The 27,936-nt window shown below is 37.8% G+C and overlaps 2 protein-coding genes across 2 annotated transcripts in view; one reads left to right on the top strand and one right to left on the bottom strand.

The window, feature by feature from the left end:
- Positions 1 to 5,260: 5,260 nt before the first annotated feature.
- RBM24 (RNA binding motif protein 24) lies at positions 5,261 to 23,860 on the bottom strand. Its single transcript, XM_039348937.1, has 5 exons — positions 23,633 to 23,860; positions 23,321 to 23,512; positions 22,270 to 22,393; positions 18,148 to 18,202; positions 5,261 to 7,748 (listed from the first exon to the last, which is right to left on the bottom strand). The coding sequence occupies exons 2-5, from the start codon at positions 23,486 to 23,488 to the stop codon at positions 7,409 to 7,411; spliced, it is 687 nt and encodes a 228-aa protein (XP_039204871.1). The 5' UTR covers positions 23,489 to 23,512; positions 23,633 to 23,860; the 3' UTR covers positions 5,261 to 7,408.
- A 119-nt stretch (positions 23,861 to 23,979) lies between these two features.
- The window catches only part of ATXN1 (ataxin 1), a 349,242-nt gene continuing 345,285 nt past the window's right edge, over positions 23,980 to 27,936 (top strand). Inside the window, exons 1-2 of the mRNA XM_039348817.1 lie at positions 23,980 to 24,566; positions 27,213 to 27,318. The gene's annotated coding sequence lies outside the window, so the exon portion shown is untranslated. The remainder of the gene's footprint in view (positions 24,567 to 27,212; positions 27,319 to 27,936) is intronic.

Below are 27,936 nucleotides of genomic sequence, written 5' to 3'. Positions count from 1 at the left end.
GAAACACTGCTGTAGATAGACTGCTGCTGGACCCAGGATCCCCAGCCTTGGCCCAATCCTGTCCTGGGAGCTCAGCTGAGGCTCCAGCCTGGCAATCTGTCTGTCCATTTAGCTTGTGGGCTGTATAATAACAGGTGGGCTGGATTTGGTCCACAGGTTGTAATTTGCTGACTCCTGGAATAGACAATCTGAGCAATGCCCTTTGAACGCTTACAGGGGGAGAATTGATAGTCCTAATTTATATGACCCCAGGAAAAAATGACTTGAGAAAATATTGGCTAAACAACTCCAAAGAATCAAATTAATGGAACATTACTCATTCTTTTGCAATATTAGATCCGGGATGATGATAGGGCCAATATCTGCTCTCTTTTAAGCAGTCGGAGCTGGTACTGGAAAGGGGAGGCAGAAAGGTTGGCTTAGGCCACAGGTCGGCAACCTGCGGCTCCGGAGCCGCATGCGGCTCTTTGAGCCTTCCCCTGTGGCTCCCAGCCTCCTCTGCCTTTGCAGAGAGAGACAGAGACAGAGAGAGGCAATTGCACTTCCCTGCTTCTCTCTCTCTCTCTCTCTCTCTCTCTCTCTCTCTCTCTCTGTGTGTGTGTCTGGGTGTGTGTGTGTGTGTTTTGTGTGTGTGTATGTGTAAAAGAGAGTGCACTCACAGTGTTCTCCGAGGAGCTGAAAAGCTTTCTAGGCGGAGCTCCTCCCTTTGCTGCGTCTCTGAAGGAAGCAGGAAGCAAGAAGGGCAGGAGAGAGCTAGCTAGCCCAGCTAGGCTGACTCAGGAATTCTGGGAGTTGAAGTCCATGAGTCATAAAAGAGACGAGGTTGCCTACCCCGGAGGTTGTTGGACAACAGCTTGAAGCTTGCCAGGTGAGCAGCAGATAGGAGGGGGGGAGAAAGAGAGAGAGAGAAAGAGAGAGAGAGGGGAGAGAGAGAGTGGGGGAAGAGGAGTGGCAGACCAAGGGCAGATAGAGAGGGAGGGAGAGAGAGAGACCCTTTTGACATCTAAAATGAAGATAACACTGCATATATCCTTTTTTTTACCTCTGTGTGTATGTAATTTTATTCTCTTAAAGCATTCTCTTGGTGATCATTGTTTTAATAGTATGGATATTCCCAAGAGTCATATTTTTACTTTTATTTTTAATGTGTATATGTGTGTGTGTGTGTGTGTGTGTATACACACACATATACACATACACATACACACACACACACACATACACATACACACACCTATAATAAAGGTAAAAAAGGATATATGCAGTGTTATCTTCATTTTAGATATCAAAAGGGTTTTGCGGCTCCCAGTGTTTTGTTTTTTGGTGGGAAACGGGTCCAAGTGGCTCTTTGAGTGTTTTGGGTTGCCTACCCCTGGCTTAGGCTATGGAAGAAACTCTGTGGTGCTTAGGCTGACCAAGAATATTGGTGAGAACAGGAATTATGTTATAGAGGCATAATTTCAATAATTTCCTTCCAAGGAACTAAAAATCCAATAAGCACTGGAATCCCTGAAACTTCAAAATGAAATGCAGTTTCTTACTGTATTCATTGGTAAGTGTCAAGCACCAGGAAAATCAGGAGAGCCAGACAGTTCAAATGGATATAAAGATTTATTGCAAATTTAAGCTCTCTACAAAAATCTGAACTACTAATAGGCTAAGGGAAATTAGCAGGAGATAAGAATAGAAGGAATTCAAGATGGGCTAGACTTTGATCTCTCGTGCGTTTGACCCCTTTCTCAGGCTCAGACTGGTCATCTCCTACATCGAGGGTGTGCCGCCAATAATATCTGGAGGGTGCCAAATTGTCGAACTGTGCTTTAAAATATTAGGTGCTCTTTTCTTCCTTTCAGTCATAAGAATTATAAAACAGTGGTGATGGGGATGTAATTAGAATTTCCTTTAATTCTAATTCATTCCCATCTTTACTTCAAATTAATTAAAACCATAAAACGTAGTTACAGGAAATAAAAGAACAGAACAAAATTTTAAATAAACTTAAAAATAAATAAACCTGCATATTCTCCATGAAAAAAATATATAAAAGATAATATGATCATTATGATCATGATTTATTACTTGTTGCTTGTATGTGCATTGAGAGCATATGCACTGGAGACAAATTCCTTGGGTGTCCAATCACACTTGGCCAATAAAGAATTCTATTCTATTCTATTCTATTCTATTCTATTCTAAAAAGGTAATACAGATGGTCCTCAACTTATGACTACAATTGAGCCCAAAATTTCTGTTGCTAAGCAAGGCAGTTGTTAAATGAGTTGCATCCCATTTACAACCTTTTTGCCACAGTTGTTAAGTGAATCTGCAGTTATTAAGTGAATCATGCAGTAATTAAGCAACTCTGGTTTCCCCCATTGACTTTGCTTGCCATAAATCAGCTGGCAAGGTTACAGATGGTGATCACATGATCTTGGGACATTGCAGTTGTCATAAATACATTCCAGTTGTCAAGCACCTGAATTATGCTCATGTGACCATGGGGATGCTGCAAGAGTCATAAATGGTGATAAGTACCTTTTTATATACCATTTTCTTCAAATGGTCACTAAGTGATTGCTTGTAAATCGAGGACTACCTGTATTCCTACCTGTGTGTATGAGATGATCAGCTCCACCCAATTTGCATCACCACTCCAGTCACTAACAACTACCACAAAAATTAAGAGTGGTCTTTTGACCTTCCAAAGATTGCCCTGCAAAATAATTTTCAAGACTTTTTCTACTTCTGAATTCCAATTTGCTTGGCAATGATAAGGAAATAAGTTGTCATTGCCTTTTTTCGGGATGTTTTTCAATTCAGGTAAAAATGGTAAAACAAAGATGAGCATAGACCTCTGGGATGTGAAATGCTACAGTTCTCACCCTTAAGGCTCATCCTAGTACCCTTTCATCCACCCCAAATGGTCCAGAAGTTGTGGAACACTCTCTTAGTGATATCATTGCATTGCTATAAGGCTTCCATAGCTCAGTGGCTGGTTTGGGTATGTTTAAACAACACCTGTTCTCAAGAGAGTACAATCTGTAAGCTTGGGATCAATGTAGGAAGTTACTGTCTCCCACAGGCCTGACAAATAAGTTTCTGGAATTGGCCGATCACTAAGAAGGTCTCTTCTGTTGACCTTAGATCCCAAACATGTTCCTATTAACGTAGGCACTCTTTCAGATAGTCAGCTGATAAACTGTGTACTTTTGTCACCCTTGCATTCTTTCTAGGCAGGAGTTTTCCTGCATTTCCTACAGATAGAATACACATTTTATAGCATTTAAATAATACAGACTTTCCACGAGTCCTCAAATCTACAAAAATACATTCCTGAAGTGTATATACACTTGTCTACTTCGATCAGATAGCTAATTGCGGTATAATTTCTCTGTGTCAAATATATTAGATGATCTCATTTGAAAATACAAGATGCTATGTCATAGTATTTTGTTTCTTAGAATATGGCTGACTTACAACTTTCCACATAACATTTCTTATTAATAGAATCCTGCATGTAGCACTTGACAGTTACACAACACTGCAAGTTCATGTAGAAGGTATGCTGTTTTGTTTTATTAACAGTTATACATAAAAAACAATTGTCAACCTGATGTTCGTTATGAAGGGAAAGTTCAATTCATTTTGGGTAGTTTTAAGGACATGTCCATATAGTTTCTTGGCAGCAAAATGGAAATCCTATTTCCTTCCTCCAGGATATTTGTTTTTTACTTCCCAGTTTATACTTCTACTCTAGTATTTTTTGCTGGTCCCCCATCCAAGTACTATCAAGGTTTGACCCTGCTTAGCTTTAAGATCATTCAAGGTTAGTAATACACTCTCTGGAACCTTGGGGAAACTTGGTTTGATCCAACAAATCCTTTAAGTGTAAGGTTACATTCATGTCATTTAATCATTGTTTTCTATTTTTGTAAGGAACTGTCAGTGAGTATAAGTACAATTAGAAAAGGTCTGAAAAGAGGTAAAAGCAACTTGCCAAGGTCAGGCTTTAGATTCTAGGACTGCCCTTTTTTTGGTTGTTGTAAGCTACAATGATTGGGTAATTGACATTATGAAATCATCAGAGGGTGTGGCTTGAAATTCCAATCTTCTCTGGGGTTTCTTCCCCCCCCCTAAAAATGAACGTTTTAAATTTTGGAATATGTTGATTTTAAGGATTATTGGTTTTATTTAAGTTAGGATTTTTTAATTCAGTTGTAAATCACTTTTAGCTTTTCTGGGAGAAACAGCAAGTACAGTATGCTTGCAGTATGAAAATAAAATAACAGCACACCATAATTATACAGTAATAATCAGGGAACTGACACATTATTTTAAATTCCTAAATACATAATTAAAGAAAAATGAAATATATTTCAAACAATTCTAAGGATACTTTTAGTAAATCAGCACTCAGTGTTTTCTCTTTCAGTTTCCTAAGTTCCGTCAGTTCTGAAAAGCCAAGAGCTTTCAAATAACATTGAAGGATAGATAATAACTATGATGCATAATTACACTGAGGTGATTTATTTTGTGATGAAACTCTGCATAATAAAAAATTACACCTAGATATACATAGCATCAATCCCCTCATTTTACCTCTTTTGATACTGTAGCACAAGGGAGGTAATCTTGGAATGTGGGATCATATGGATCCACGCAGATCTGTGGCCATTTATTTAGAACAATGGTCTCCAACCATTCCTATTTGGGGGATTGGCGGATGTGGTGGATACAGGGGAATAGGGGATGGTTTCACATGCACGTGCCGCTTTCACAAATGCAGCATTACAAGTGTTTGCCCACCACTTCCGTAGCCCGGTTCCAAATGGATCACGGACTGGTGGTTGGGGACCCCCGATTTAGAAAATTTCCAATTTTTATCTGCCCCAATAAGACATTCAGAATAGTGTGCATATTATTTCAATGATGGTGCTTTTAAAAATGCAAAAAAACCAAAACAAAGATATATTTTTTCTGAACGAGAACAATGTTGTTTATGGATTTATAGGCTTGATTCCAATTTTTAGAGGAATGGCATGCTGATGTTCCACAACTTAATTATGCATTGCATGTGATAGCACTTGTTTAAAATTTAATTTGACAGCACTGCATAAATAAAGGCAAAGCAAGTAACATTTCATTTGTCTCAATCAACCTTTTTAAAACCATGAACCAGCTGTTTACTCAATAGGGGAACTCTAAAATGCATTTTAAGATGTCTTGATGCATTAAGAAACTTACTTTGTGTACAACTGTAAAAAGTTTGGATTGAATGACATTTTTATTATTTTAATACAAGTGTATAGATTAAAAGATCTGAAACATTATAAAGCAATATACATAATAAATAACATGCACAGTAGTCATGTTATATATCTTATATAACACTGGCTAGTATTCAAAATAAATCCAGTGACATTGGAGAAATCCATAAAAATGCTATCCTGTCTTCCCTTTTATGAAATTGTTCAAGTATAAAAAGATTCCAATACAGTCTAAAATATTAAATTTCTTTTTAGGTCAAGAATAAAAATTACAAGTTATTGCGGTTTCACAGGACAAATGAAAGCAGCGTTTCCTAGCTAAGGAATAATAGTTGATCTATATAGAGATGAAACTGAAAAATGACCCCTTTTCGTAGCAGAAAATACGATAACCACTCTAAAGACATGATGGGTATTCCTTTATAGGAGGTTGTTTGCACATACTGTGTTTAAGATTGGGGCTTCAGACTTAGTCATTACCGGTAATATATCTGGTTGAGAAAAAGTCCCCATAAAGATCAGTGGGACTTAGACTCAATTCTGGATTACTGTTATGGTACTGAAGCTATTTGTCACTCAGTCATATAGGCAACCAAAAGTCTCTGTGCAGGAAACTCATGGCTTGGACAAATTACATGCTTCCCCCCCATATTGTTCAGCCAATTTACATGGTTTCCATATGCAGATGTTATTATGGATGTGTATGACCAATAATATAAATATAGTTTCTATTATACACAGCAGTATTTTTTTAACTGAGTCTTACTCCTCAATTGGTATGTGTAGTATTTTAACATATTTCAGAATAAGTAAGCTATTGAATAAGGCTTTCATCCAAGAAAACAGATATACAGTGAGTGAAACAGAGGGAAAATCATGAAACTAGCATTTTAAAGATCAAAACCTTTTCAAAAGTTTTAAAATACCCTTACAAAGGTATGTTTATTGAAGACAATAAACCTATGTCAGCATCTTTAATTGCTTAGATTATTTTATATTCTACTGCTAAACCTGCTAAATAACTTACACTATGAGATGAATACAATATTTTACAGTTTCACATCTAAAGTGGATTTCTTTAGAATGCAGCATCGTACAACTTTCAAAATAAATATATCTTTAAATAGCATTACAATTAAGGCACAATATAGCTCACATAGAATTAACCTTTGAAGAATTGCAGTCTCAACAAGTAGCCGCATGAAAGAGACTTATGTTTTGCAAATAAATATTTAAATAGGAATTAATTTGTTTACAAATCATTTCAAAAAGCATTCCCTAGTACAGTTCTTAAATATTTAAATTCAGCAAATATTCTTCCTGCCTTTATTCACAAGCCATGAATAGATACAGTAAATAAAAGGAGAAAGCTGTTGTAGGAGAGAGCTGATCCTGTTTTAGAATCAGAATAGCTGACTCCAGCAGTCAAAATTTCCTAAAAGTGAAACAGGATGGGGAGAGGGATTAGAATGTGACACCCCATCAAATGAGAACAAGTGATGTGTTCTTTCCAGAACCGGCTGTGTCATTAATTGTCTGTACAGCTGTTACACCCTTTAATTCCACACCACTTGGTCCATAGTCCCATTCATAGAGAGGACAGATCAGAAAATAACTTTGATGCTATCTACCCTCCCCCCCCCACTTCCCAAGGGCCATCTTCCTTAGTTTGTTCGATGCCCAGTAGGAGATCGTCAAAAAAAAAATTTTCTACTCATTCACACAAAATAGGCCATACTGAAAAGTTGTAATGACAGTCAGCACTTTCAATATTTAGGTAATAGTAATCTTCCACTTGATAGTGACATATTGCTCACCTGAAGGTTTTACCCTGGATACTGTAAAATGCACCTTATTTTTTTAAAAAAAAAATCACCTTTTTTTGGTTACTTTAGCTATGCGTTCATGATAAGATGATACTTAGAAACTCTTACAATACCTATCCCAAAATATTATTCATTCTATGGGAGGCATAATGCTTAAAAAGACAGTGGTATTTGTTCTTATACTATTCTATTGCATTGTAGCGTTTGTTTGTTGTTAAAGCTGGATTACTTAAAAGTTAATTATTTCTACTGGAAGGCTTGAAGGTAAATTGATAGGAATAACAACAAAGAATGCTTTCTTGCTAGGTCCATCTGCTATTGCATACGATCTGGTTGCAGTTGCTGTGGCTGGTATTGGCCGAAAGCAGCTGCTGCAGCTGCAGCTGTTCCAGGCGCTGCTGCAGTGATAGGTTGCTGGACTGCATAGCCATATCCCCCAGTAGTGACATATCCTGTAGCAGCTGGCGAAGCTGCATAGGGATACTGGTCATAGGCTGCAGCTGCTGCAGCTGCCGCTGCTGCAGAATATTGAGCATATGCAGCTCCAGTGTAATCAAGGTAAGGTGTAGTGGAAGCAGCAGCTGTAGGCTGGACATGTGGAATAACCACTCCAGGTTGCACAAAAGCCTGCGGATATACATAATGAGCAGGGATCCTGTTGAAAAACAGAAGATAAAGTTAGACCACTGGGAAACCTCACTCCCCGGCTCAGAACTAAAAACCAAACTCAAATTTAGTTGTTGTTATATGCATAGGGTTGCCACAATAACTAATTTCAGTGATCATGTTACAAGCTAAAAAGGAGACACACTGATGAAAATATATATGTTTGTTTGTTTTTTAAAAAATAGTAGCGTACAGTGTTAGTGCCAACTTAACAACACTGATCAGGATTGCTATAAAGGCACACTACTAATTTTAAAATACTGATAATCTTAAAATGTATATTTGTTAAAAGAAAGATTAAAGAATCCGGGTTTGGGTCTGGAAGACACAGGGTGCATAGCCACAGAGAAGTGACTACTTCCCCCCCCCCCCAAGGATTGTAATATACTGAGAGTTTGTATAATTCTTTCCTTAGAATATACTTTTTCATAACCTACAGGTTTAGCCTCGTGGCCCAATACTGATGGTTTCACAGGACTTCTGCTTATTCGAATGCATTACCCACATTATTCAAATGTATTTGATGTAGGGTAATAAATGTTTTGTATTGTGGCAATCCTACTTGAATTGCTATGCACACATTAATTCCTCTGCAACTTCAGTCATCCTTATTAAAAACAAAAACCAAAAAAACCACAGGCGACAAAGGAGTTTAAATAGAAGTTCACAGGTGTGGTAAACACAGCAAGAATCACACTTGTCAAACGAACTATAGTGCAATTCACTCCGTCACAAAAGGCTATTGAGGGGAAGCTACATAGATGCCATTAAAATACATGACAGTGACCTCTGGGTAGATGTGCATCACACTTCTGAAGAGGTTGTAAGGCCATGAAAGTCAAACCTGTTATGACATATCAGGCCACGGAATCCTGTGCCAGCTTGCTTATTTCTATATAAGGCATAGCTTTGGAAGGAAATAGGGAGAGCTGGGGTAGAATTATGTTCAGGTAGATCTAGTATTTAATAAAAAAAAAGGAGAAACATATTTTGAGGAACAACCTTGCTGTTATTAAATACATACTTCAATATTCTCTTTACCATTAAACATTACCTTTTTTTTGTACTGTTAGAAGCACAAGCAGGCCAATCTTGATATTTGTAATAAAGCTCTCATATGTATAGATAACAATACTTTTGTGGTGCTTTCAACACCAAAAGCTTCATGTATTACAAAGGCCTGGTAATGGAGACCATGGTTATTATGCATAGAAGGGTAAAGCTGAAAAATAATGGTTTGCCTAAAAATCTCTAAATAAATCTGCATGGCTTAAAATAAGCTCTGAAAGATGAGCTTCCCAGCTCACAACCTTGTTGCTACAGCTATATAAGTTGCTTAGTTTTCCATCTATATGTACCACATATGGATTGAACCCTTGTATCTTATGTATTCAATGTATTACTCCCTTTGGAATAAAGAGAATCTTCTCCAAAGCTTTAACTTGCAGCTAAAAATTTATCAGAAATCAAACTTTTTCTCCTGCATAATATGTAATTCTGATAAAATCCGGGAAACACGCGCACACACAAAGCTTCAGATGCAGGAATGAAAGCTTTCAGTTTCTCATGCAATGTTGTAAGTTTCCTTTCTCTTTGTTGCACAGATTAGATCCACTTGATCACCCTATTATAACCAAATTAAATACAGCTGCGTTGAAATAAAAATTATTTTCAATGTTTGTATGAAGTTGCCAAGCAAACAAATGTTTTTAGTTATATAATACTACTGCGTTGGAAAGTAATTTTTTTTGGACTTACAGTAAAATCCATGCAACTTTGCTTTGAAATTAATCATTCTCCCTTCAATGCCTACAATTCAACATTAAGAATCTAACTAAACAAAATGCATCATTGGTTTCCTACTGTCCTGGATAGAGAAACAGCAACACATTAGGGATGCATATAAGAAGAGATTATTGAACAGAATAATGACAATCATTCATTAATAATTTTTTAAAAAATACAGCAAAAATGATTCATCTCTTATACTGAGTGTTCTGTAAAGAAATCTGTGGTATTAAAGTCAATAATGACTTTGTTTTTATATGGTTTTAAATAGATATAAAACCATACACGTAGTAATTTGATCATAATGCTCATTTAAAAACAGATCAATTCCCAAGGTTCATTTCTATCAGACTTAAGAAAGATGTTCTTTAAAAGACACATGCAAATCATTTTATTATAGTTAGGTCATAGCTCTGTTTTGACAGAAGCATTATCATCATAGATTTCAACGTTGTTTCCTTGTTAGAATATCTTGATGAATATATGTGTTCAAGCTCTTGTAATTTGTTTCTATTAAGCCAAGAAATGAACAGGTGGGAGAATTATGAAACTTTACCCCTTTAGAACTTCGTAGCCTACAGTATGCATGCACTCTGTTCAAGCGCCCGCTTTTATGCCATATCTCACATGACTGACAGCACAAGCTGCAGTGGGTCTATTTTTGATCATCTGTCATGCGACAAGAGCTTCCAGCTGAGTAAAATGGCTTTATAAGGCCAAAGTAAACTTCCATCTGTTTGAAACGCCAGCATGCAGAGATTGTCATGATACTAAAATGCTAGCTCCTTTTATGTTCTTTAAGGTCAAAAGGTTAAAAAGAAGCTTCTCATTAGGTTGTTCAGGCATTTTTGAGGTACAATAGATTGAAAAATGTTCTTCTGAACTTACTTTTGGGAGAAACCCTGGATCTGCACCCATTTTCCAGATTTTTCAAAGGTAGTTTTCTTTGGTATATTAAAAATAAGCACTGAAACTCATCAGTTTTCATTCAAGATTATTATAAATACACATTTGCATGTAAGTAAGCCTACTAAACAGAGTGTTTCCTGACCTCTATCAAGCAATAGCAAAAATAAGATTTTTAGATTTAGATTATACCTAATGCTAGGAAAGATTGAGGGCAATAGAAGAATGGGACGACAGAGAATGAGATGGCTGGATGGAGTCACTGAAGCAGTAGACGTGAGCTTAAATGGACTCCAGAAGATGGTAGAGGACAGGAAGACCTGGAGGAACATTGTCCATGCGGTTGCAATGGGTCAGACATGACTTCGCAATTAACAGCAACAAATACTGTGCTGGGACCTCATGGCACTGCATTGCATTTGATCCCCAACAAATACCTGAGGAGGCCTTAATTCAGCTATAGCTGTACTGGAATTAAAACACTATTTTCCTCATATTCTAAAAAGACTTATCACAGATGCACTTTATTGACTAAGGTGACTCAAGAAAGGGAGTAAACTCACCATGTATCAGCAATTGAAGCTGGTATAGGCACACCATTCTCCCTTCAGTCTTTGCATTCTGTCTTCTAGGGTCATTTTGTTCTAGGCAACAGGCTGACCCATTTTTTTTTTTCAAACTGGGGTCTCCCCGGATCAGAGTCCTGGATTAGTTTGAATAACAGCTGACCGACAGTAGTGGTGGAGCAGCTGCATAGTGGCAAGAGAGAGCTGTCTCTCTGCTTCTTGTCCCACACCTGTTAGCTATAGTTCAGGCTGCTTTTAAATATGGGTTTAATTTTCTTTGGAGCAGTTCTCAAACTATATCTAGGAGTCTGGCAGCCCATTATGGGTTTAGAAGTAGTCTGGAATAGTACTATTCTATAAGAATGCTAAACCTATGTCCAAAAGGAGCCTAGCAGACAATTCTCAGGCTCATTTTGAATTCACTTATAGAGCAAATAGGCAAAACCAGAGTGAGTTTTGACAAATTGCTAAATATATCTATCCAGCCATTGCTGCCTCCTCAGGCTCTTTCCTATCCCAATGTATAGTAAGGAGAATAATTGATGACCACTATGCCTATTGGTGATATGGTGGAAGATGCAGTAGGCCGTGAGGGAAACAAAGCTGGAGGGTCTACCAACCTTTAACATAATCTGGATAGAATCATTTTCCAGCTTTGTATCTATATCAGGATAGGCTCTGTCAGTGGGGACCATCGTATTTTGTGCTAGTATAATTTTTTTTTTGCTGGCTCAAAGATGGGTAAGTAATATTTTTAAACCAGCCATTTAAAAAAAAACCTTAAAGGGTCTCAACTTTTAAGAAAACATGCATATTACAATATATCACTGTAAAATCTGGAGTTGGATTCATCCCTTTCAAAAGAACTCACTTTTATGTGTGTGTTGAACTTGTTATTTAACTATATCTTGTGCATTTTTATTCAAAATTCAACCGCTACTGAATTCAGTGATTAATGATACTGATCTAAACGTGTGTGTGTATGTGTGTGTATGCCACCACAAAGTTAACACTTTTGGCTAACTTACAACAGGCTATTACAGATAATCCTCAATTTACAACCATTTGTTTAGTGATCATTCAAAGTTACAACGACAGTGAAAAAAGTTACTATGATCGTTGTAGCATCCCCACAGTCACATGTTCAAAATTCAGATGCTTGGAAATTGGTTCATATTTATAATGGTTGTCATGTCCCGGGGTCTTGTGATCACGTGACCCTCTGACAAGCAAAGTTAACAGGGATGCCAGATTCACTTTACAACGGTGTTATTAACATAACAGCTGCATTGATTCATTTAACAACTGTGCAAGAAAAGTCATAACATGGGGAAAACTCACTTAACAACTGTCTCACTTAGCAACAAAAATTTGGGGCTCAATTGTGGTTGTAAGTTGAGAACTAACTTTAAAGCATTTAGTATTTCCACAGTATCTGCAGCGGAATCAGAATATTTAAGTGATAACAGATTTCTGGTATAGATAGTCATGTATAAAAGCACCAACATCACAGTAAGCTACGTTTTATTATGATGAGAATGACCTAGCCTCTTTCCAGATCTTTGGATTTTGCCTCTTGAATTTGACAGGCCATAGGGAAAAATTTGGAAACATTTACTTTTAGTATTTTTTAATTAATTGCCATTCATTACACTGTATAAACCTAATTAAAAATAACTTTGTATTGATGGAAACACTTTTACTTTTGAATGTATTATTTGCAGAAGAATTGGATGTAGGTTCCAACCTGTTTTTAAAAGAGTCAAACTTAATCAATTCAATTAAGCATAAAATCACTGAATTTCATTGGCTTGGAACCTGCTTGAATGCACAATTCTGTAAATTGCACCGGGAGATTACGAAGTCCATAGAGTTTCAGAGTTAGAGGTTATTACCTCTGATTTTATTATTTTATTTTGGTGACAATTAACATGATGTTTTTATTTGCTGTATGCTATTAAGAATCTTTCAATGTGGACAACATATAAATAATGTAAAATACCTAAATTCTATTAGCAAACACATAATCTCTGACTCATTCAGTGAATAAATCTGAGTCATTCTCACACTGTGTCTTCCTCCAAATGAACCTGTCTGATTCTAGCAATGTGTGAGACACAAAAAGCAGAGCAGGAATCTCCCTGGCACTCTTTATAGACAACACTTATGATATGAACCAATCGTACTAGTCAACACCCCTCCCCTGCTTTGTCCATATATGAAAGAAAACCTATGTCAGTATTTGAAGCTCAACAAAGCAGAAACCTTATCAAATTTGTTGAACTCAATCACCTGTTGGAAGAAAGGTCTTCATCGTGGTGACTTCCCACACACCTATTCACAATCATGATACCGTATTGCTTTAAATTTAACAACTGAAAATCTAGTAAGGCTGCAGGAGTATCCCCAAATTGTTGCTTCAGTTTTCATCTCTGTTGCTCTGGTTTGTTTTCCATCCCTTCAGGGCTGGCAGGAAGTTATTTTGGGAAACAAAGAAAGTGGGAGAGGAATTACACTTCTCCCATCCTGCTTTCAGCAATTCTGATTCCATTCAGGGTACAGGATGTCTGCATTTGGAGTTTTTGTTTTTACAAAAATGTAAAAAAAATAATAATCTAGAGCTAACGAGGAGAATTATTGGTGATGGAAGAAAAAAATGCAAACTGTTTATATCATCATTGGCTGTTATCTGAGGTGACCATAGTGCATCATTTTCTTATTGTTTGTAAACATAGTTTAGTGGTCATTGAGTTAATGTAGCCAACCTCATTGGTATGATGATACAGTCAAACCATCATATAGTTATGATTTGGAGTGAGGAAAAAATTGACCCATTAAGATATTGGCTTATTTCCATGAAGTTAATGATAATGCAGATTTATATAGTTTAAAGTATTATTTCTGTAACATCCAAATGTAGGCATTAAATGAAGAAACCAGAAAGAGAAAAGAAAGCCACTGGATAAAAAAAAAAAAAATTGAAATTTAAAAATATTTCACTGTTCCCAGTAAAGTTATTTTTTTAAAAAAAATCAGTTTAAGCTCCAGGTAAAGGATAGATTGTTTTTCAATTGTTTTTTCAAATAAATCCTAAATTATAGTAGCTAAGCTTTATTACCATTTTTGATTACTAATATCTCCAGGCACACCCAGAAGGGATGATGCAGGCTTTGTACAGCTCGTACCACATTCAAGTAAACCCAACAGATCATTGTATGGAGCAATTACAATTTTTCACATATATTTTCCAAAATAATAAAATTCTGATTAAATAAAGTTTTATATATTTAAAAGTTCCTAGAATAAAATGTTTTTTAATGATGAAACAGCAAGATAAAATTGGATAAATAAAGATTTTATAAATATATGGCTATCACCAACCATTATGACAAGAACAATGGATTAGAGAAATGCAAAATAGGGCTACTATATCCATCTGCAGTGATCTTGGTGTCTATTAGGTGACAGCAAAGAGTTTGGGTTTTTGCTCTTTCTTTGCTGTCATCTAATAGTCATCTGGATATTGCAACCCAGATCCTTCATCTTATTAGAAAAAGGTATTGTATCAAGATCCATCATTATCTCTGCCTACTGTAATACAACCTAGACAGCATATGTTTTGAAATCCGTTCTTAAGAAAAACAATCTCTCAACTGTTCATTACAGTCTTTATTAAGATCTACCCCATCCTACAGAATTTTATAATAAAAAGTTGTTTTTCTTTATTATTATAGTGTAATGCTTGGAATCTGACAGTTCTTTTGGAGCACGGCAACATCAGTTAGTATGCAAAAATTTTCTGAGGCCAAATATCGCCATGCCAGTCAGTTCAATGAAGAAATGGTTCTAAAAATATGAAATCATATACTCTATAGTTGGAACTTTCTCATTCTCTTTACTGACTGAACACACAATAGATATTCAGGAATGCTGACTATGATACTACTGTAATATTTATGCCACTAAATCAATGCAAGCATTTGTAACATCTACATATATTCTACATAAACTGTAGATAGTATACAAATGGGCAAAACAGAAGACCTTATCTTACTTATTAGGTTTATGGACTGCAACATAGCTAAAATATCAATTTGAGATATTTGAAATATTTATTTACTTGTTAACTAAGGAGCAATATCTTTTAAATTTAGAGGACTTAACTTATGATACAAAAGTATGCAGTTGTGTTACTTACAGTATTTTCTTTGACTAAATAGTTTTTGGCTCTTCATCTCTGTGATTATATGCCAAACTATAGTTGTTAAATTTCCCTCTTTTACAAAACACAGGCCTTTGGCATATGGTTATCCTTCTCAATAGACTGGCTAAATGCCAAACCACATTGCAGGGGAGAGAAATTAATCTTTCCTCCCATACTATGATCTCAGCATGAATGGTCCTCTTGAAGCTGCAATTTCACAATAATAGCAAATGTCAGGAGAAACAATGTGGGAGAAAAAAACTCTTTTTTGCACACTTCACTCCTAGTGGTGGGGGAAGGGGCTTCTCTAGTTGTAAAGCGAAAATAAAGTCTTATGACACCTGTCAGAATGATAGAAAATGCTTTTCTTCTCACTCTATTTAGATAAATTTAGTTGCTTTAGTGAATATTGTATAAATATTTGATATAGAACAGTAGCACCTTTTAAAGAAGTAGGTGGAGATTTATTTTGATGAATAGCTAAAACACGTTAAGTTTTGTACTTAAGAGAAATGAAAAAGCCAATTTAAGACGGTTACACCATGATGTTTTTAAAATATCATAATTTTGGAAGCAAAACCTTGTGTATTCTTAACAAATTTGTATGGTTGCTTATGGGTATTCAAGAAGCAAACAGGCTGAAGATTTAAAGAAAATAAAGTTTGTGTGGATATAGATCTATTTAGCTTTTATCTTGAAGCCTTTATCTTACTTATCCACTCCCATATTCCTCCTATATAAGCAGTTTTTTTTCCTGTTAATGGCAGATAGATTTAATATTTCTACATCTTTACTTACTCTAAGTTGAAAAATAGTTGGGGAAATCAAACCATTTTAAAAATACCAAGAAAATTACATATAATTGCAGGCAAGGAACTGGATCCAGTGTTGCATCAAGTGGAACTCCAGAAACTACCTTGGTTATTTGCTTCCAAAAGAGGTACCAGGTCTTATTTTCGGGGGGGGGTGTTTTTTCCACTCACCTCGCGATGGCAGCACTGACAGCCTTGCCCAGCCAGCCCACTTCTTCTGCAGTTGAGAATGGATCTCCAGCCTGCATTTCGCAGTCAAAGGTCTTTCCAGAAGATCTCTGCAGCAGAGAACTGAGCTACGGATTGAATCTATAGCTCAGTTCTCGGCTGCAGAGGCCTTCTGGAAAGGCCTCTCACTGCGAAATGCAGACTGGGGGATGCCGCAGAAAAAGTGGGCTGGCGAGGAGACGCAGGTGTCAATTCATGGGAGGCCTGGTAATTGGGTGCAGGGCATGTGGGGCAGTTCCTCCCCCCCAACCTTGATTTTTAGGGGTGCTCTTTGCCCGAAAACTAGGGGTTATTTTTGGGGTAGGGCTTGTTTTCGGGGTAGGTCTTATTTTTGGGGAAACCCGGTATGATCCTATGGATGAAAGGCCATCAAATTTTGCCAATTCTGCCTTTCCCAAAAGTCTGTATTGTTCTGCTACTTAAACCTGTAAATATGTCAGATTTATCTGGAGACACCAAATTGGTGAAAATTGCTATCTGAAAGGGCACAACATTTTGCACTTCTCTGATTCTCTCTCCTTTCTCCATTATAGCCCAGGCCCTTATCATTAGAGTTCCTCTGTTTGTAAGACATCAACTCATCGTTTGAATTTACACATCATACCAAATCAAAATGTAGTTCATTATAAGTGAACCCAGCAATTATGGTTCGTAAATCACATTTTATGACTTTGACTAAAAAGTGGCTGGCTAGTTTACAGCTCAGTGCATTGGGCAAACATAGTAATATATAAATCCAGATATTGTCTTTTTCAGTCTTCAGCTGTCTAAGTACAATTATTGCTGCTAGGGTTTCGCGGTAATAAGTTATAGTATTTCAAAACTACTCTCCAGTTTCACCATGAGTTTTGCTTAGCAAGGATTAGCAAGGAGAAAAGAGCGCAAAGTGAGTTCCTTTTCTAGATTTATGTTTAATTGTTGAATTAAAAAAACCCCAAATTTCTATTAAAAGTAGCATATTTTTAAAGAATACTGTAAGTTAAAGCTGATGAAAACAAAATCATTAATGGGAAAGTGCAAGTGGACGCATATTGTTAATAACACAAAGCTCCACATCCTTCCCAAGGAACAAAACAAAAAAAAATGTAACATGCAAGCAATGTTGAGCTTTCTTTTTTTAAAAAAAGAAATTAAAATGGTATCACACAAATTTAGCAATCACTACAAAATATGGTTAAAAAGAAGATAAATAAGTTGCAGGCTACAGCTTGAAAGCAAGAGGGAAAAAAGGAGGTTTTTTGCTCCCCTTCGCAAAGTCAACACTTCTCCACAAAACCAAAATGAAAAAGCCACCAAAAACTTTCACTACAGCTCTTTCGATTAAACAAAAGCACACAGTTTAGCTATCAACACCACTTCATTACTGTAATCAATAAATAAAAAAAAACCACACTGATATCTATGGACTATAGGAAAAAAAAACATACATGCATCGTTAATCACCATTTTAGCTTGTTTGTGTGTTTGAGTCTACTGGTTACAGAGTTTAATTCCAAACAGAACTATTCCACCTCATATCCTTCTCATCAGTTATCTTAACTGTAAACGATCCCTGTCAGATTAGAAAGAGATAAATAACATTGAGTTTAGCTTAAGAAAAGAATATTGTTTGGGGGGTACACTGGAGTGCTGATTACAGGCAGACCTGTTTTCCCCACATTATCTTATCAGCACACAGGACTGCTTCAGTGCAGGATGCTGGGCATCGTCCCTCCAGCTGTAAGGCTTATTGGAAAATCATTAAGGAAGTGAGGGCATTTTAAATCTGGATATTTGAAAAAAAAGTAATAATTTTATTGCCAGCAGTCACATTACAAGACATTAACATATATATGTTATCTGTTTCCCACTGCAAAAAAAAAAACAGGTTTAGAGGAAACTTACCCAAAGGGTCTCTGGATTAAGGCTGGATGGAGCTGTTGAACCCCAAAGGCAAAACCTAACAACAAAACAAAGCACATTCTGTATACTGGTATTCCTCCTGTTGCATTGTTATTTTGTGTTGGCAATCTTTTACCCCTCTATGGAGAATTAGGTCTATGAAGTTAATGGGGCTTACTTCCACATCAGTAACCAAAGGATTGCAAATTTTTAAAACATTTTCATGAAGGATAAGTGGCATTTTACCTGCTTTTCTTTGAGAACCATCCTAGGATAGTATTTATTAGAGTATAATAAATTCTATCCTGGGATCATTCTTAAAGAAAAGCAGGTAAAATGCCACTTACTTGTCATGAAAATGTTTTATACATGAATGCATTTTGTTTCATTTAACAAATAAATAATCCTGATTTTCAAGGTACAGGGGCCAGACAATAATTCTATATTATTTAGCTGCTTCCCATATTAAAAATACATGACTGAATGTGGTCCAAAAATTATTACTATGGCTGGTACATATAACAGTGTGTAAAATTGTAATAAGACTTTGCATAAAGGGTCCTCATGCTCTCTGAATTTGGTTGTTTTCTTGCAGATATTTCATTACCCAAACTAGGTAACATTATCAGTGCTAGTCAGGAAAGCATCATTAGAAAGCACCAAGGACTCCTCATTTCAACCCTGAGTTGTAAATCTTCTCCTTTATTGAGACTTTGCATAGTTTGCAAATAATCTGGAAGAGCTACTTTTCAGCTTGTCTAAGTAGAACCTCACTTTTATTCAATGTTTATTTAGAGTAGCCTCGAACAGCAAGATGAGCAGCAAATAAATTTAATAATAATAATTCACTGAAGCACAAATCTTTTTTCTTGTATGAAGTAAAGACTGCAACTTTAACTATTAGCTCATTAAAGTTAATACACTCTTACAACATGTAACACACACACACACACACATACATACATATTATAGGAGGGCGGGGGGTGGACAGTCCTATGATACGCTCAATGGGCAGATTGTTAACATCTAAAGGGCTATAAGGACAAGTGTTTCCAGATGCTGACTCACATTTGATAATGTCAGCAGTTGTTGATAAAGCTTAGTATTGAATAAAGTTTTTTCGTCCTGGATATTAGCATTTTAGCAGTCTTTATATATATATAGAAAAGAGTCCCTATGGATTTTACTCTGCTAGTTATTGCCAATTATAGGGGCTGGTGCTCATCTCTGTTTCAAGGCCATCCATCCAGACATTTCCATAGTTGTGTGGCCAGCATGACATCAGGGAGCACTGTTTCCTTCCCACCGAAGTGGTACCTATTTATCTACTCACATTTGCATGTTTTCGAACTTCTAGGTTGGCAGGAGCTGGGGTGAGGATGGGAGCTCAACCTGTCATGTGGTACTCCGGTCTCGAACCTGAACTGCCGGTATTCCAGCCGACAAACTCAGCATCTTAACCACTGAGCCATCTGCACCAAACCCCCCCCCATATTAAAAAAAACTGAAAAAAATCAGGCTGCTTTACTGAATAGCAGAAAGGTACTGTGCTTTCTCTGAATCATTTTTGAAGCATTCACAGCCTTAATAGTAATCTTTTCTTTCAACAATATTAATAATATTATACCTCATGATGGAGAGTTGTTATTTATCATATATCATTACAGTTTGGGGCAGATGTAATGTTCACACTCTCTTAAACTTGGTTGCTATATTTGATGGGTTTTTTTGTACAATTTCTTTTGTACAGATGTTTTTGTAAAGGTTTCTGTTGCCCTTTTATGGATTGCTTTAAATATGATAAAGGGAATAAGTTGACAATTTTGTCAGGTGCTCAGCAGTCCTGGGAACTCTTGTACATTGGCCTACTTTCCCCAAAACTTTTGTTTCAAAACCATGCCAAATCATAGTTTGCATAAACCATGGCTTGCAAATGTGTATCAAATGAATGGATTCTAATCGTGGTTTAGCAATTCATGGAATCAATTACTCCAAATTGAACCGTTGTATAGAATGAGCAACATACCAGTATAGCAAATGGTTGGGATGAGTCTGAATTGAATCAATGCTAAAAGCTGATATACATGCAATACTCATACAGTACTATATATTGCCATAATAGTTGAAGGCACTTCCTAGTTTAGAACTTAAGTATAAAAGCAAAATAACTGACAATTTATTTTTAGTTTTCATTTAGTTTTAGTATTCATAATAAAAGTCTTTAACTTTGCGTTCTTGTTTTATTTATTTATTAAATTTATATGAAGCCCATTTCACTGTCAAGCAAATCTGGGTGGCTTACAGCATCAAAAAAGCAAAAATAGAAAATATTAAATGTTAAACATTAAAATTAACAGAAATTAGGTAAGTTAGAAAGCAGAATGCAACAGGGTGGCCATCTTGTGAATACATTCATCCTTAGTGATTTCTAAACAATTCCATAATATATCTATAACTAATAACTATGACCGAAAGGATTGATGCAAAAGAATTAAGAGTAAACATGTAATTTTCTAAATAAGTGGGGATGACTTCATGCTTTCAGTAGGAGAGGTCTTCAGTGACAAGGCTTGATGGGTTTCAAACAACATACATCTGACTTTTTATTAAAAAATAAATACCCACTGAATTTTAGTGATAATTTGTTCATTTTCCCGAAAGATCCCTAAACTCTACTATTTAATTTCAAATTGTTTATCTTGTGTTTAAGTGTGTACATGTGGGGTAGAGGTTGACCATGTTATCTCAGTGATGAACAGAAAACATGCGAACTTGTTTGGAGGCTGATTTTAGTACTAAAAAAATCCTTCCATAAATAAGCTATAGCTAGCCTGGCTGAACAAAGAAGAGCATAGTATTTCAGGAATACAGTGTTGATAAAAAAAATATCAAATAAATAAATAAACAACTGAAATAACTCAGGAAGATAGAGTTTGGCAACACAGAAACCACACACCCCAATGATGTCTGTTGATCTGCAAATTAATGCAAACTTATTAATCAAAAATTATTACAATTATGCAGATTATTGATTTCACAAAATTTGGTTTGTTTTTGAGATGCCTAAGAGTCATTTCAGTGTCATATATGGTGCCAGAATAGTTGCTGACTATTATTGTAAATGCAAAATAAGACAGGTCTCACAAAGAAACTGGAAGCTATTCCAGGTTTCATTTTGAAGGACTTTATTTTTGATGTTTCTTAGAAAGCAAAAGTTGACTGCAGATGCTGCCAAATATTGTACGAGAAACATTAAATCCAATATTAAAAGAAAGTTTATATTCTGAATCACAAACAACAGAATTATTCTCCATTTAATTATATCAGTTAAATTAGTCCCATTAATTAATTAGAATCTTCAATAAAAGGGGGACATCAAACGTAACTAATTCACCAAAAACGAAGGAAGTTGAATCTTTGAAAGAGTTCCTATATACATTAATCTCTCCCTATATATACACAATAAATATATAGAGAGACCATAATCCTATGTGCATTATTTAAGGGAGTAACCTACAGAAATCACTAGGTTTTACATGAGGCCGTGATGTTATTTTCCACATTCTCAAGATAATGCTTTCTAAATTTCCACCTTTTGTTTCCTGGACTTCTATCAATCAAGTATTTAGAAAAGGACTGTGCAAGAACCTCTTTACACAACTAGAACTAAACTTTTAGTGTGCACAGTTTACACTTGTCAGCAAAGGGTTTCCATAGCACGGCAAAGCAATAGTCTTTTTTTTTTTTTTTTTAAAGAAAGCAAGTTTTCTGGCTGTCTTGGTGCCCATATTTTCTACAGAGAATAGGTACATATACCTGGGAAGAAATAACTTATCCCTTTTTCATCTTCTGCTCCAAATGTCTTATGTCAGCTCTAGGAAGCTCTGCCCCACAGTCTGCAAATCACATGACAAGGCTCTTGGACATAATTCTTACATTTGAATCAGTAATATCTGAGTTTTGCACTGTGTTGACCCAAGGTATCCTCAATATGAATTGGCCATTATTAAAACCACAGAAATGGGTGATGATAAAATGCTTCAGAACTATGTTTTTGGAGAACTTTCACTGTCCATTTGCAAACCACTCATTCTAAAAGTAGAAGATAATAATCACAGTTATTACCTGGCTGCATAATTCTTGGTTTTGCTCCTAGATATGCGAGATTCACATTAGCTTTTCTGCCATCAATGATTGGATTGGGATCTTTGCAGGCTCTTTCAGCAGCAGCTCGATCAGCCATTGTCACCTTGATAATAAACAGAAAATGTATCAAAACTGTAACCCTCAAAATAATCTCCCAGATATAGTAAAACAATACTCTTTCTGATAGATAATTTCAGATTAGGATGATCAGGGAGTTCCCTTTTTGTTTTCTTTTGTCCTGATCTGGTTTGGTTTTGGTATTTTGCTTTCACAGTTGGTTGCATTCTTTTGTATATTGATTATTTAGTTGTAAACTGCCCACAGGTGTTTGGGCGGCCTCTTAAATAAACAAATAAATAAACTCCCCTCGCCCAAATGAAAATACAACTGGGCATTATATTTCAGTGTCTGAATTTTGGAGACAGTGTGTGCATGTGTGAAATTAATACCATAAACTTTTTAAAATCCAGTGCTATTGGAAGCCTTCTCTGTTTCCCCAAACAGTGGCACAGAAAGTTTGCAGGACTCTATGCCAGTGACACAGTAGCATGTGTCACTGTAGATAAAAATACGAACATGTCCTATCAGTCTGCAGCCAGCTGGCTTCATCCAATGCCAAAACTTTATTAGCAAATTTTCCTATACAGGCATGAAGCAAATATCCACAGCACCCAGCACCCACAGCATATTCTTTAGAGAAGAAAGCATCCCCCTCCCCTCCTCAAATATCCCCACAAGACTGTAGTCAGTAGTGTAGTTAATCGCGGGGACCTCTCCGTTGATAAGCTGTTTTTCCAGTGCCTTGTTTACATGTTGCTTAACTTTGGGGAAGTTTGCCGTTTGTCCACTCTACACCTCTCAACCCGATGGTCGCAATCTTTTCAAGCCCTTTTTGGAGAGAGAGAGACCGAAAGTGCGGGATTACCTAGCCCCCCCCCTGCCTTCTCTCCCACCATTGTTCAGCGACCACCAACACCCCTTTTCGAAGTTGTTCACCCCCCACCCCACCCCCGCCGCGCTTTTGACTTACAAATCCGTATCCCCGGGATTTGCCCGTCTGCCGGTCGGTGATGACCACGGCTTCTTCGATCTCGCCGAAGACCTCGAAATACTTCCGGAGGCTGGAGTCCGTGGTGTGGTAGGGCAGACCCCCGACGAAGATCTTGGTGTACGTGGTGTCCTTCTGCGTCGTGTGCATCTTCCAAAAAAGACCTCTCCCCTGCTACAAGACCCACAAAAAAAAGGAAGGGGGAAAAAAAAAGTCAGGGGAGGGGAGGGGGAGAAGCCTCTTTCTCCGGCTGCTAAGGCGCCAGCTGCCCCCTTTCCAAGCAACTTCTCTCACCGTCCAGAGACCGCTTCCCCAGCCACACAACAGCAGCAACAACTCCCTTTTGCCGAGCAAAAACCTTCCTTCTCTCGCTCCGAGCAGTGAGTGCAGAGCTCGGCTCCGAGACACACAGGAAGCCTCGTCGGATGCTCTTTGAGGTAGACGGTGTTGGGCGAGGAAAGTGCAGTGAAAGTCTTCCGCTGGCGAAGGTTTCCCCCAAATGTCACACGCGCACGCGAGCTCTCCGTTCCGCCGCCTCTCTCTCTCTCTCTCTCTCCCGCCCCCCCACCCCCTCCCCGCTCGGAGGGGCGGGTAGCCAGGCGGAGTCCCCTCAGGTTATTGGTCTCTTCCTGGGAGGGAAGCCGGCAGGGTTATAAAACCCGGTTGCGGAGACTTAGCGCGTGGCGTCAGGAAGGGAGAGTGAGAAAAACAGGCGAGGAAGCGGCCGGGGGAGGGGGAGGTCGGGGGACCTCGCCACCTGCGCGCTGAGCGGCGCTCTGTGGGAAAAGCGGCTGCTGGTCTAAAGCGGGAACCTCTCGGTTGGTTCCCGTAGCTCGGCTGACAGCGCTGCCAAACTTGAGCTCTGCGCCGCCTCTCTCCGCCTTCCCAGACGCTAACCCGATATAGCCTTCTTTGGGCGTTCGTGGCGGATCCGTCAGCCTCCCTACTTCGCGAAGAGGCACATGGCGGGGCGCAGAAGTTCAAGCTCGGGCAGCGCTGAGGAGGAGGCAGGGTTTGCCCCGTCTGGTGCCGTGCCTGGCCCCTATCTTGCGCCCACCAGGCGGGTTGGGCTCCCAATTTCCCATTGGTTGGCTGCCTGAGGCGGCGTTGCCGGGAAGTATCATCCAACGAGGACCGAAGGCCTGCGACTTCCTCAGCCTTGGCGGAGAAAACGGTGCCTTCCCCAGGGCGTTCCTTGGAGTGTGAATGGACAGAGATGTCTGTTTGGGTAAAGAGCCTTGTTCTCCTGCTATCTTACCTTCTCTCGCAGGGAAGTAGGGAAATAGAGCGGTGAAAGCCAACTCAACAATGGCTAAGGAGGAGCAAGCAGAATCAGTAGCAACAATTTCCCTTGCTTGCTTCTAAGGAGACATTTCTTACCCTTTCCTGTCACGCTTGTCAAAAAGGAAAGGGAAATGGACACATCCACCAAGTGAAAAAGTGAGGCAACCTGCAATGGCGTTTCCCAATGGGAAACATCACTTTCAGTCCTGGTCATTAGATCAGAGGTTCTCAACCTGTGGGTTGGGACCCCCTTTGGGGTCGACGACCATTTCACGGGGTCGCCAAACAACGCAGTCCGCCATTTTTTCCCCCTCTTCCTTAGCTGTGCTACTCCCTTTTATTCTATTGGCTTTTGAAAGCCAATAGAATAGACTCTCTTGAATAGAGTCTAATTCTATTGGCTTTCAAAAGCCAATAGGAATTGTCCAGGCTGTCTCTGCCCTGCTGAGCCTGCCAAAAGTCCCATTCTGCAAACGGTGCTGCACCAGTTGAGTAGTCCTCGACTTACGACCGGTTGAGTAGTCCTCGACTTACGACTGGTTGGGGGTCGCGGCATTAAAAAGGTTGAGAACCACTGCATTATATGAATTAAAGACAGAGAAAGAAGAGGGAAGTGTTTCTCTTACCTGCCTGAACTCATCCTGTGGTCTGGGCAGCACAGAGAATTGAGCATAGCTGCCGAACTGTAGGTCAGCTTTCTGGAAAACAGTGCAGATCACGGTGTGCTCCAGTCATGATGGGATCCAGACCCAACCAGCCCTTTGAAAGGTTGGTTGCTTTCCATGTGCAACCCATGTAGGATACATTTCAGTAGTGAAGCACAATGTGTAAGTAAGCACAATGTGTAAGAAGAGATACACAAGTGGGGCGAACAACCACTGCTGCCGAATCTCTAAACTAGGTGGGTGGACTTTTTCAGAACAAGCCCTTGATATGAGTGGAATGTCAGGGGCACTAAATCAAACAGTGGTCAGAACCAGGACAAAATGTTTATTAAAGTTTAATTAAAAATTAGGTAAACACAATTAATATGAATTATTCCCAGATCTTTTCTTTTGTCACAAAGAAAAGTCATAATACGCAGCAATTTTGGAATATACTACGTAGGCTATACCCAAAGTTTTGGGATTTGCATGAAGCTTCAACCAGCAGATTGTCTTAAAGCAGGGGTAGACAACCTTGGCTCTTTTATGACTCGTAGACTTCAACTTCCAGAATTCCTGAGCCAGCATGGCTGGTTCAGGAATTCTGGGAGTTGAAGTCCACGAGTCATAAAAGAGCCAAAGTTGCCTACCCTGTCTTAAAGCATCTCTGTATTAAGGAATTCCCTGCCTCTCTTATGCTGAACCTGATGCTTGAGGGGAAGTGCAGTTCTCTCCAATATAAGCAGAATTACATCCCAGGTCAGGTATTTATTTATCCACAGTGCCCACATTTCAGTCAGTGTTTCATTAATCACCATGTTCACTTCTTACCTAGCAGGTGTTTAAAATGAGAGCAAGTTGCAAAACAATTATTTCTCTGGGAAAATCTTCCAGGAAGGAGAAGACACACAAATGTGCAATTCAGCCTCCAGCCTGTCAGCACTCATGGTTGAATTAGTAGTAAATGGTTGGAAATGTATTGACTTCTGTAGCTTGTTTTAATATAAAGCTTAGTTGCGCCTATCAGCTTGGGCAAAAGTGTTGGTTGCTGCTGGGATCCAGCAGTTATGGAGGACAATAACCTTCCCAAGCCTGAAAATCCATAGGAATCCACTCACTTTAACAAGCAAGCACAAAATGTCCAGTGTAGCTTTTGTTCCGAAATTGGTCCTAAAGTGCCAGCTGAAAAGAGCCAAGCTCTACAGATGCAGAACTCCAAGAAATATGAACCAAACACAAAACCTGAAAATTATTGTCAATTCTCAGTTATTAGGACATTCGATAAAACATGTGTCTTGTTTTATTTTTTTGCCTATATTTGTTGAAAATGTTTTTTAAATTGTGATATTTCCATTTTACAATGCAGTAAATGAAATATAAAATGATCCTTAAGGATTCATCAGTCTATCAGATCTTGCAGATTCCTGTTTAATCTAGTTTTCTAATTTTCATTGGAATATACAGGCAGTCCTCGACTTACAACTATTTATCTAGTGACTGTTCAAAGTTACAGCTGCACTGAAAAAAGTGACATGGCTGCTTTTCACACTTATGGTCTTTGCAGCATCCCCAGAGTCAGGTGATCAAAATTCGGATGATGGTTGCAGTGTGATCACCTTTGGTGACCTTCTGATAAGCAAAGTCAATGGGAAAGCCAAATTCACTTAACAACCACATTACTAGCTTAGCAGCTGCAGTGATTCACTTAACAACTGTGGCAAGAAAGGTCATAAAATGGGGCAAAATTCACAACCACTTTCTTGCTTAGCAACAGAAATTTTGGGCTCAATTGTGGTTTGTGTTGTTGTGAAGTACCTGTATTCAATTGTATTACATCCCAGTACTCGGAACAGGGACATTTCCTCCACCCCTCTTGCAACATCTTATTTCTAAACATGGAGATGCATCTTGCAAATATGTTACGAGATTTTTATTTTTTTTCTTAGAACTTCTGTGTTTCTCTGAATGAGAAACCAAACACCAGCTGAAGCCTTTCTTCTATATTGCATCTCTTTATGCTAGGGACAGCACATATGCTAAAGTATTTCCAAAGTAAGTATTCTGTTATTTTGATTACGAAAGGAGAATCATAGGAATCAATGTCTTTTATTTTGAGTGGAGATGTTGGCCAGGAATAAAAAGAGAGCTACAAAAGTGAATAAAGTGAGCTGAATTGGAAAACCTACAGAACTGGCAAGTGTTATCTTTACTTGCATACTTAACTCAGAGATTCTCTGGAAGTTCAGACCATAAAAGGTAGCTTTGAAGGGGAAAATGAAACAGAGAATAGAATAGAATAGAATAGAATAGAATAGAATAGAATAGAATAGAATAGAATAGAATAGAATAGAATACTCTGGGGGATTTACAACAATCAAAAAAATTACAATAAAACCAATAAAGCCTAAAAAACAAAGATAAAAGATGGCAAGTAGAATAAAGTTTACACACACACACTCTTAATTTACATATTTAAAATAAATATAGAGAAGAAGTAGCTCTCTACTTACATTATTATTGTAACCCAAATTGATTTAATATTAAAAATTAGAAGTTTCAATGTCAAAAAAACTAGTTTTTATAAACATTGAATTATATAGCACAGGTCCACGGCTCTTTGGAACCAATCCAAGCAAGTGGCAGGCAAGCACACAAAACTCCATTTGCACA

Source organism: Crotalus tigris, unplaced genomic scaffold, assembly GCF_016545835.1.
Source record: "Crotalus tigris isolate CLP2741 ecotype Arizona unplaced genomic scaffold, ASM1654583v1 scf7180000017564.2150845, whole genome shotgun sequence".
Lineage (NCBI taxonomy): Eukaryota > Metazoa > Chordata > Lepidosauria > Squamata > Viperidae > Crotalus > Crotalus tigris.
The sequence above is the reverse complement of the archived record's forward strand: the minus strand, read 5'-3'. Positions and strand labels throughout refer to the sequence as shown.